General features: G+C 41.1%; 1 protein-coding gene across 4 annotated transcripts in view; it reads right to left on the minus strand.

Annotated features, from left to right (window-relative positions):
- Positions 1 to 11,986, minus strand: part of Ttc29 (tetratricopeptide repeat domain 29) — a 190,534-nt gene extending 178,548 nt beyond the window's left edge. The window contains exons 1-5 of one of the 4 annotated variants that reach the window (XM_021170292.3): positions 11,867 to 11,986; positions 11,235 to 11,298; positions 7,087 to 7,410; positions 6,439 to 6,537; positions 4,482 to 4,565 (exon numbers count right to left, since the gene is read on the minus strand). In XM_021170292.3, the coding sequence (XP_021025951.1) occupies positions 4,482 to 4,565; positions 6,439 to 6,537; positions 7,087 to 7,097 (194 nt within the window). In that variant the 5' untranslated portion in view covers positions 7,098 to 7,410; positions 11,235 to 11,298; positions 11,867 to 11,986. Of the gene's footprint in view, positions 1 to 4,481; positions 4,566 to 6,438; positions 6,538 to 7,086; positions 7,411 to 11,234; positions 11,299 to 11,763 lie in introns of all 4 variants that reach the window. The other 3 variants (XM_021170293.3, XM_021170294.3, XM_029480810.2) reach the window with 3 other exon arrangements.

An 11,986-nucleotide genomic window follows, 5' to 3' on the forward strand; every position in this document is an offset into this window, starting at 1 on the left:
CATTCACATGCACCACAGAAGCAATGCATTCACATGCACCACAGAAGCAATGCATTCACATGCACCACAGAAGCAATGCATTCACATGCACCACAGAAGCAATGCATTCACATGCACCACAGAAGCAATGCATTCACATGCACCACAGAAGCAATGCATTCACATGCACCACAGAAGCAATGCATTCACATGCACCACAGAAGCAATGCATTCACATGCACCACAGAAGCAATGCATTCACATGCACCACAGAAGCAATGCATTCACATGCATCACAGAAGCAATGCATTCACATGCACCACAGAAGCAATGCATTTACATGCATCACAGAAGCAATGCATTTACATGCACCACAGAAGCAATGCATTCACATGCACCACAGAAGCAATGCATTCACATGCACCACAGAAGCAATGCATTCACATGCACCACAGAAGCAATGCATTTACATGCACCACAGAAGCAATGCATTTACATGCATCACAGAAGCAATGCATTCACATGCACCACAGAAGCAATGCATTTACATGCACCACAGAAGCAATGCATTTACATGCATCACAGAAGCAATGCATTCACATGCACCACAGAAGCAATGCATTCACATGCACCACAGAAGCAATGCATTCACATGCATCACAGAAGCAATGCATTCACATGCACCACAGAAGCAATGCATTCACATGCACCACAGAAGCAATGCATTCACATGCACCACAGAAGCAATGCATTCACATGCACCACAGAAGCAATGCATTCACATGCATCAAAGAAGCAATGCATTCACATGCATCAAAGAAGCAATGCATTCACATGCACCACAGAAGCAATGCATTTACATGCACCACAGAAGCAATGCATTTACATGCACCACAGAAGCAATGGGTCCTCTTCAGAAAGCTGTACAGAGAAGAATGTCTTGATCCTTTTATCATTCTCATTACTATTTTTGAGTTTCACTCTGCAGCTAAATTTGGCAGAGACAGAATACCCAGGAGTGCCCCATAGTGGAGGAGCAACACGATGCTGGCTGGGCGAGGCCACCGAGAGCAGTGCTGGGGCTCAGGATCTATTTTCACCTTGCATCTGATGGGACATACTGATGGAGTTATGTGGGCCAGGGTCAAGGGAAAGGCTGCCTCGGGGAAAGACTATAGGGAGACTCCTGGAGTGGGATGTGGGAGAGGAGAATCACAGAAGTAAGACCCTGTTTCACGTTGCTGCAGCCTTGTGATATATGTTTTGTATTTTAAGTAGACACATCGAGGAAGCAGTTCAATGTAAAAGACTTGGAGTCTGGTGAGCTTGGTACTGGATTTATCATCGTGCCAGCCATGAGATCACTGCTAGACTTTACAGCTGAGAGTGGATCCAGTTGAGACCACAGCTGGAGAGGGCCGCCTAGGACTGCACCCTCATCATCATCATCATCATCATCACCATCATCGCTGTTGTGACGTGGCCTGGAAGGCAACCCTCCAAGACCCACCAGAAGCCACAAGACTGAAACAAGAGTGCCCCACTCTGCCAAATGCAACGGAAGTGGTACTCAAGGTGAGAGCAGAAGGAGAACTGGCAGATATGCCACAGAGGAAGCTTGCTGGAGGAGGAGAGATGTCCGGAAACACAGCGACTACAAATGCACTGGGAGAATGTGAGCCAGCACACGCAGGGCATAAGAAGACCAGAAATACTAAGGAGGTTTAAACCCTAGTGCCACATGTTGATTCAGTGGAGAGGGGAACTTGATGATGCACACCTGAAGGAGGGAGCTGAGAGGGAGGGAGGTGGAAGGAGGGAGCAAGAGAAAAGTACTTAGACTGGAAGTGAGACCTCCCTCCCCACCCACCATGATCTGGAAAACCAGTGTATTCATTTATGTGCAAGTTGGCTGCTATTGGAAGCAGGACCAAATATCACAGGCTATTTGGAGACCTGTGGTAAGAGGAAAGAACATGAGCCTACTGAGAGATGCTAAATGTAGTGTATATTAAGCATCTTAGTGAGTACGGACAAATATTTTAGCATCCTAATGAAGAATACAGCGGCAGAGAGGAGGATTTGAGGTATATTTTAATCTACCCACTTGAAAATTAGATTTTTGAGCCACTGCACAGTAAACCCCTGTATGCCTGTTATTGGTGACTTACTGGTCAGATCCCTTTACTATGCTAACCGTGTGTGTGTGTGTGTGTGTGTGTGTGTGTGTATGCACACGTGCATGCGTGCATACATGCATGCGTGTATATTCCTTGAGTTTTCCACCCAGCCATCTCTGTCTTTTCTGCTTTAGCCCTGGTCTCTGGCCTGCACTTCACAGAGCTCAGCATTCATCCATTCCATACCTGTCTGTTGTATATAGGTCTTAATATTTCAAATACATGTTAAGGCTTTAGGATAGGATCAAGTACCTTATAGTAAAATATCATTGTCTCTCTCAGTGTGGAAAAATCTCATATCAGATACAAGGTAAGTACTTGGTACCTACTTGTTGACCAATTTATCTTTTTAGAGTTGAATGGCTAATAAAACGCTTTATGTAGCAATTCCTCCGCTAATAGAATATGCACAATTCCTCTTGGCACCTGCTGGGCACTTCTGGGAGATGCTGAAGTCGTTCATCAATTTTCTCCTTTATGTGTTATTCAATTAGTTTGTCTAGGGTGCAATCTAGAATAAGCATCAATCAAAAGCATAACAGCAAGTTGTGTGTGAGCTCTCTCTATGCTAATGGTTTGCATCTGGGTCTCACAGAAAGGGCTCCTGTCCAGAGAAGTATTAGACTCTTGAACCACACCCATGATCTGCTTTAAGAATGCAATATGAAAGAAAGTACTCAGTGCAGTTACTGTTTTCTGTAACACAGAGATGAACTTGAAATCAATTTGGTAGAAAAAAAATCATATTGCTACTATAATTAGCATAGTCTATCTTGTACACTCTTGGATTGAATAGTCTGCACCGAGCACTTTGGTGCCCAGAGTTTCTAGTTTATTGACCTTTACAAAGTGTACATTTAATTCTTAACACTTACGGGCAACTAAGCTATTTGCATATTTAAATCATAAAGCAAATACCACTTACATATATTTCTTATAATTAATAACCATGCTATTATACAATAATGATCATTAGTTATATACAACAGGTTACCATGGCAAGTTAATGAGTTATCAATCCAAATAACATTTGATCATACATCCCAACTGCTTTGTGGAAATAAGTAACATAATTATATTTTTTTTTAAGGTTTAGGGTCTCAAGGTAGCCCAGGCATTCCTCCAATTATTTATGTAGCAAAGAATGAACTCTAAATTCTTAACCCTCCTGCCTTTGCTTTCCGGGTGCTGGGGTTAACAGGCACTATACCCCCAGTCCACTTGTTATAAATGTTATCGTTCTATTCTGAAGCTAGTGAAATGATGAACTATTTTGTTTGCCTATACAATATACGCATTGAAAAAGATCAAATCAGACACAATGAAGTGTATTGAGACTTAAATTTTTATACAGTATTATGCAACCTGTGATAAAAAAAACATCATTAGGTATATTTCTTGACCAAATTAGCATTAAGCAATAGGCTATTGGATTTTTTCTCTTGCTTTATATATTTGCCGAGTCCAGTTAGTTTAGACACCTCTTCCATGTTCAGGGTAACTCACAGTGCGTTTGTTTTCTCTACACGCAGGTATATTGTTGGTTTTTAACTGTGTTATTGGATTCTTAAAAAAAATATTTACATCAAAGATGACAGTGGGTATTTGTGAATTCTGTGTGATGTACGTACCCTCCAGAGCTGTCCATTTTCAGCCCTTGTACCTGAAGACTAAACCTGGACACAAAAAACCTTAGGCCTCTACAGCTGTTCTTTAGAAATAGCTATTCTAGATATAGAGACTAGTTATCATATGAATAATAGATATGATTTCTATCTATTCTTCTAACATACATGGAAGGTTTTCAAACTGTCATTCATCCCACAGATTAGATTCTACTTAGTGATGAAATAGCAGAGAAGTAATTTTACATTTAACAATGAACTGGAATTCACTGATACTTTTAAGCGTTCTTGGACAGAGAGAACAAAATATACCACTAACAGTTATTTTTCATTGTTTTAACTATCAAGAAAAAATATACATATCCTTCTGTAAAACTCTGTTCTTCCTCACAGAGGCAACATTTCCTAAAATGGAGATTAATAAGCTACTAATAGCTCAGACTTAACTCAATAATTGCAAATGTGCTAGTGTAATATCTTGATAAATATAAGAATTTTGAAAGCCAAAAAAAATTAAAGACTTTGATGTGTGTAAGATCAATAGACATGACTTATCACTATTTAATATCAGTTTTAATTTTTAAATGCCATGTTCCAGTGAAAAAGTTTACTGCCCAGGAAAATTGAAATTCCAAGAAAGAATCCAGACAAAAGAAACAAACTTTATATTAAAGTGCCTTTAAGAGGCCACACTTACGCAGCCACCTCTTCTTTCGACAGCCCTTTGAAATTCTGTTCCAGGTAATAATCTATGTCCTCTTTCTCTTTGATCAACTGGGCCCTAAATGGAGTAGAAAGAAATAATTTAGTACTGTCTGACCAAGTTGAAAAGCTTCTGAACACATGAGTGCTACCAGAAGAGAAGACACATCCGGTAGACGAGGCGTCCGGGGTGAGCTAGGTGCCCTAGCTGTAACCTTACATTTTTTGGATCATTTCTAAATAACTTGAAAGGCAGAAGACAGGGAAGAGTAGACGTCATGAATAAAGGGTGTATTGTACGATTGTATGTATTGCCACAGGTCACAGGCTGGAGTCCTGTTGTCTTCCAGCTCACTCATGGGTGTCATAGTATTACGCTTGCTATTTTCCTTTGGTAGAAGACCTTGAGTCAAGAACAACTGCTCGATTCAAATGTATCAAACGTTTTTATTCCAAACATTATTAAAGTTTTCCCTGGAATGGTGTTGAAAAGGTTTATTTTTCCCCAATTGTTCAATTGTTTTGTTTTTGTTTTTCAGACAAGTCTTGCTCTGTAGTTCAGGCAGGCCTTGTTACTGGCTGCCTCTGCCTCCTGAGCACTGATCAATCACAGGTGTGTCCCACCATGTCCTACTAAAAACTTGTTTGTGTTTCTTTCTCAAACCGTGCATGAATCTCAAATTATTGAGATATAAGATGCAAAATTTTTAAAACAGATTTTATTGAAAAATGTGTTCATGTTAACATCCTCTATATTTGTAAAAGTAAATGTAGATTAAATTCCTAGAGCCCTGTGTGCATGGCACTAAACATCCCTAAATAGTCACACTTTTACTTAATAGAATACTTATGAAAGAGTGATTGTAAAAAACTTGATCCTAGATAGTAACAATAAAGATAGCTTCTTTAATAATGCTCTTTTAAAAAAAAATCCATCTGCTCTTAGGGAAGTAACAATCAGTTGTGTTTACTGCTCATTTTAAAAAGAATATGTAACTTAATCAGGACAAAAAGACAAACAATCAAGCTTTTTGAATTTTGTAAATATTCCAAAAATTAAAGAACATACATATGCATGTGTGCATGCACACAAATTATGCACTTATTAAAAGAGAATAAGCACTTATTCTCATCTAAGAATAGATTTGTGTTTGCGTTGGTTTGGTTATGCATTTACTTTGTTCCAGGGGCTTCAGTCTTTTCAAGAAAGACTAAAAACGCAAGACAAGAACAAAGAAGTCTTGTAATCATCTGATTGTTACACTTTCCAGGAATTGACATAAATGCACACAACGAAAATAGCCAAAAGTACATATGCAAATTATTTCTAGTCATAAGCAATATGTGTATTCCTGAAAGTCAATACACTGGCTAATGGAAACTTCAAACTATCTCAGAATCTGTAAATATTCATAAATATAAGCACATCAATTTCTTGTTCTGGATTTTGTGACAACTCTAGTATCTTGGTAGCCTCAGCAGCAGCAGCAGCAGCAGCATGGAGAAGAATTTCCAGTCCCCATCGTCATTTCACCAGCAGAATCCTGCCTGCCAATCTATTCCAGTAGGAAGCATTGCATCCTACGAAGAACATAGCTCTCCAAAACACAAGTCAGTCAGTGTTTGTGACTTTGTGAGCCAAAAGCCACACATGTTTCCATCTTAAAATCTTCTTTATTCTCTCTGCACGTATTTTTTAAAATCTTGAAACTCTATAAAAAACATAAAATAATCTCCTAGGAAATAAAAAAAATTAAACAACCACTGTCTTGGTAAATAAATATACTGGTTATACTTGAGCGAGTCTCACGAAGCCTTTTAAAACAGTGAATTTGAATATTTGACTATAACAGTGTTATTATTTCTTTTCTTTACACAACTGCAGTTTTTGAGAATGCTATTGATGCTGATGGCTGCAGGAACTGTACTCTGTTGGAAGCAGGGCTCCATACCTTGGCATTTTTTTTGAAGAGCATGGTAGCTTCTGCCTGGCTAAGACCGCAAGCCTTGTACGAGTCATGGGAAGTGGGGGAAAGGTGGCCATTGGGGGGCTGCAAAATATAAGCAGAAATGATGGTTATAAAAGGATAAATCTTCAAAGACTCCTTGAAATTAGCATTAGCATTGTCCTGTGTATTGTGTGAGGTGAGGGTGTCTCCACATTCTTCAGGTTGTGTCTGCTATCTCTGCTACTGTCTGTCTTTTGGACAACTGTCGGTATCTCTACACCAGAGAGGGTTAGGAGCGAATACATGATGGTTTTACTTTGTTAAGGGTTCTGTTAATGGCCATGGTTGCAATGCAAGAATGAAGCCTCTTTGGATAGCTGTGGGTTTCCAGATTCATGCTTTGCTTTCCTGTTACAACACTCAGAAATAAAGGATTCTCTTATAATGATAGATGGCTAAGAATGATTCTTAGTAAGGAGGCCGATTCCCTGGGGAGGCATATAGCTAAAATGTGTAATATAGCAAATTATTCCAAAAATGTGTTGGTTTTAAAAGTTGTTTGAAACAGCTCTCCTTCTCACACCTTGAATGCGTCAAGAATTTAGATAGGATGTAAAAGTGGTAGCTTTTCTTTGACTCTTAATGACTTACCTCTTCTGCATGCTTAGAGGCTCAAGTATCCCCACTAGGGACAGAGCTTAGCTCCACTCATCTATCAGGTGGTAAGGGCTATCATCTGGGATCCAAACAGAGTTATTTTCTAGAACACATACATGTATTGTGGTCATATATCTTGGGCTTTCTCATTGTATAGCAACCTCAGGATTTCTCAGGGCCAACACAGGGCTTCAAAGGCAAGTATCTTAATGAAATGTCCAGAAGTTGAGCCCCTCTTAGGTCAGGGCCTCCAGGCCACACAGTCCTGTTGTAAAAAGTCTGTCCTTATGCAATGTATCTGAATACAGAGCCATCCACCTGAGGGAGATTTAAGAAGAGAATTCTGGGTAAGAGAGAAGATGGCAACCTTTTTTTTTTTTTTTTTTTTTGGAAATATCACAGATGTTGACATTGAGAAAGTCATTAAAACTATGTCCCCAAAGAAAGCAAGGTGGATCTTGGTACCTGAAGGACCTACAGAAAAAGGGTATCTATGGTGACTAGGCTCTTGGTGCAAGAGTCCACCTTCTACCTAAGTAGGGAGACATTAAAAAGGCCAAATGTTCCTGACACCATCACTGCCATGCGTACCAGCTTTGACTCCCTCCCTTCATCAGCTACCTGAAAGGCTGCTTCTAAGTTTCAAATCACTTGTCACCCGCATTTTATATATGTGTGATCTGAAGCAAAACCATCAACTCAGGTCCCAATAGTCAACAGATTATTTATGGAACCACTACTTTGTGACAGACACTGTCCTAGGTGCTGAAGACATCATCCAGAAAAAAAAAAAAGACAAAAATCTCTGACCTCATGACATTTCCATCATGGGAGTGGACACTCAAAAAAGTAGACAGCAGTTACATGAACAAAATAGACAGAGCATCCTATGGTGATTAAAAAAAAAAACTTCATAGACGAAATACAACACAAGTGCTAACAACAGTGGAGGACACATGAGACTAGAAGACACAGTTAAACTTAGGGAGTCTTGAAGCTACTGTAGAAACTCTCGTGTTTTCCTTATTGACACGATACTCTTTCTACTGTAGGTCTTCCAGATACCAGGATCCACCCTGGTTCCTTTGGGGTGACACAATTTCAGCTTCACTTTGAAAGGTTTACTCTGATTCTTCTGAGATTAAGGAATGCCAGGATGCAGAAGGACTACTGTTGAGGCATCTATGAAATCTGGCAGGAGAGGTATGTGGGAGGAGATGTAGTCAGACCTGAGACAGAGCCGTCTACAGACAGTGGGCTGCTAAGATACCCATGGGCCTGGGATAGGGTAGGGGGACACCAAGACTACACAGGAAGGCTTGTGAAAGTCGGTTCGATAGGTTTGATCTCATATTCCTAAGAACGATTATCACATCAGACTAAAGTATTTCTGCATAATTAAAGAGATAATTTAAATGCAGATTAGTATTTTATTTCTGATACATTAGACTCTTATTACCCTGTTTATGACATGATTAACTGCATGAATCATAAAGAAACATATTCTATGTTTTTATAGCATGTGCATATAGCTATGCAAATGCATAGCTACACAGTTAAAGCACACAGTCTGAACAGAAAGTAGTTTTTTCTGCAGAATAAGCAACGAAGTGAATGGTAATTACAAGGGATAACTTCATAATATACTAACTTTGTAACTCAAAAAGATCTTTTTTTTTCTGATCAAATGTTATATCAAGTTGGTTTATCTGGATGCCCAGAATTTATTAAATCAAAGTCTTAAACATAACATGTGAGAGAAAGTTAATTCTCGTGGATGTACTTAAAGGACCACCAAAGGCTCCCCTAGCCTTTACAGAAGCTTACCCCAGAATCCACGAAACCTTTATTGCAGAGTATTCAGCATTATAAAGTACAGTGGAGTAAATTCAGTTGTGAGTCCCCAAGTAATGGGTTTCTAAGGGGAATAAAGACACCAAGAGCTACCACACCCTCCATTCAGCATACTCCGTGTTTCAGAGGGAATGCATCCTGAGGCCCCATTCTGCTTTCCAGGGCATTATAGGATGGTCTATGGAGCCAAGGAGTCCGCGTAGGTGTAGAGGCCTTTAAAAGATTCACCAAGGAGTTTCTCACATACCAGACAGACTCACTCAGTTATGTACGAGCGATGGGGCAGTGTCAGGAGTTCTGATATGGCCCATATACTCCACCTTGCCACCCCTCAAACTGGGCCTTCCTGTATGTTATACAAAAACAAGCAGGCTAGCTGAATTCTTCCAGAAAATATAAGCATATAATGAAATCAAATGCAAATGATATACTCGGGAACGAATGTGTGGCTTCGTTGTCACACATATCAACTGCGATTTTTTTTTTTCAAATTGTAAGTCAACGTTTCCAGCATTAAAGTTTCAGCTGCCAGCTCCTTCATTTTGCTCTCCTCTGATCTGAGAGCAGGAGCAGCGGGAACACCTTTACTCTTAAATTTAGTTTAATGTAAGTATTGCAAGCCCTGCTGGCAAGCCTCAAGGCACAAACTCTGAATGAGGGGTGGTCAGAGCTGAATTATAACGTGGGGGGAAAAGTTATTAACTGCATGCTGGAGAAACATCACTCGACCCATCTGTGCTGGAGAATGGAAGCTAAGCCTTGGGGTGGATGTCTGGCAGGCTCTCTCTCCTTGTTCTCAACCCACATCCTACCTTGCCTATGATTGCTAAGCAAAGGTATTTTATTTTCTGTAATCAGTGGGTGGTTGCCACTTTATTTATACAATAAAAGTGTGTAGTTTGAATTACAGGCTTCATGTGGCATTTGAAATACACTCAATATTCAGTGTGTTCCTGCACCAAATTATTTTCCTCTCTTTGATGCCTTATAAGTTTGATCTTATGTTTCTTTTTATTAAGGCAGGAAGTAGCTACATTCCCACAAGTAACAGCAGCACAGGAGGACAGAAGGAGAGGAAGGGAATGCCAGTGTGTGTAGGAAGCTCTCATTTCCGGCTTGTTCTGTTTTAGAGTAACAAAAGCCCCTGTTCACTGTTAACGAGACTTGAGTCCTTTTCCCATGATTCCCAGCCCTCACTGTTCTAACCTCAGCTCAGCAATAAGGAACTTAGTCCATTCCTGCTGTGCACTACCTGACCTAGGTCAGCAGCAAAAATGGAAGCCACCCTCAACCCTTGGCCATCAGGGTCCACCCCAACTCATCCCTACAGAAGAAAGCTGCAGGCAGGCAATCACTCAGTGAGAGAGAGGGAGGGTATCTCTCAGGCTGGTACCACAATGTACTCAGGCCCTGGAACCCAGGCTGAAGCAGTGCACTTAGGGAGGACCCAGGGGCTATTTCCCCCTCCCCTCCAATGCCAGTGAACGGGCAGTGCTACACGTGGCTGAGGCAGAGATCAAAAGGCTGCCTGGAGCCATTCTACAGTTGGTATTCAGAAAAGATTTGGCACATCCTTTGATCTGCTGGTTGGCACTCACATCAGCTGCAGTTACAGCCTCTGAGTTTGGCCCCCATGTACAAAGACAAATGAGAATGGAGAAGCAGGGGAGAAAGGTTTGAGAGCTCTGGGTCAGGCTGTATGTGTCCCGTGGTGGGAGTTTACATTTCTGGCCCCCAAGTGAAACTCTTCAAAGTGTAACCCTGCTGCCCAGTCCCCTTTGGCATGTCCCCAACAAGAGCCACAAAAGCAGAGCAGATGACTGTGTGCTCTGCAGTGGCAGTTCAGAGAGGGACCGAGTCTTAATGACTGCATCTCCAGGTCCAGCCGCTGTGACGGTGAAAGCTGAGATGAGGGAAATGGAGCCAACAGACCCAGCAAAGAAATGATTATGCATCACTGAGAAATTCAAAATAAATATGATCTCCCCACCTATGATACAAATTCATTCTTATGATTCAGAACTTTTTATATAAGAATTCTTTAGCTCCAAAACATGAAGGGAACCACAGGATACATTTAGTAGACTATTCTTACATGATTGAAAAACAAGCTCACATAAATAAGTTTGAAATTTTGGATACTCCTAGCATGTTGTGGGAGACAGCCGGATGGGTTGCGAAATACATAGTAACCACACATTTCCCACCACCTAACATTTAGTAGTAATGCAATCAAAACATCAGGTAGGGAAAGCCTTCGACGGTAAGGTACATTTTATCCAACTTACGTTTGCAGATAATCGATTGCTCTGGGCTCTTAGACGCCTGTCTGAAAAATCTGTAAGCAAAATGCTACAGCAAAGAAAAGAGAAAAAATGTTAAAAATACTTAGCAAAATAATTCCTCTGTGCTCCTCATGTCAAGAAACAAGGCTCACTCACACAGTGGATAAATAAGTACTGTGCACCCAGCATACATCATATATTTAAGTGAACTAAAAAGTAAAACATCCCAGTTAGACACTAGGAAACTAATCACTAATTCAACAAAATGCCCCACCCCCACCCCAAACACCTGAAACTCCAATATGGTTCAGAATGGTCAGTTCTTGATCTGACATTTGTGAGCCCGAGCTGTTTTTAATGACGGCTGATCCTTCTGTTTCCACCCATCTCGGAACAGGTCTGCTGTGCCTAGATAGGTTTGGTTTTTCTTGGCCGACCAAGGTCCAAGGGGCAAGGAGAGCGCCTTCTGCTCCTCTGGCGAGGGGATTGATTTGGGGGGGATGAGTGGAGAGGGCCTTTTCTCTCCACTTACCCAAGCTGAGGCCCAAGTAATGGAAGAAGGGGTTCTTGGGAAGGAAGAGCCGCCCCTCTTCTGGGAGCTGACCAGGTCCTGTCCCCAGCCTTGCCCTACAAACCTTAGAAAACTAGCTCTGGGACTGTGGTTCTGTGTCCCCTGACTAAGCTCCTGCAGGCGGTGGGTGCTGGGCGGGGTACTCTCATCCCAGGTTGTTGGCCTGGCTTGTTGCAGACGGGAC

Source organism: Mus caroli, unplaced genomic scaffold (assembly GCF_978045245.1).
Source record: "Mus caroli unplaced genomic scaffold, Mus_caroli_1 scaffold_10, whole genome shotgun sequence".
Classification (NCBI taxonomy): Eukaryota; Metazoa; Chordata; class Mammalia; order Rodentia; family Muridae; genus Mus; species Mus caroli.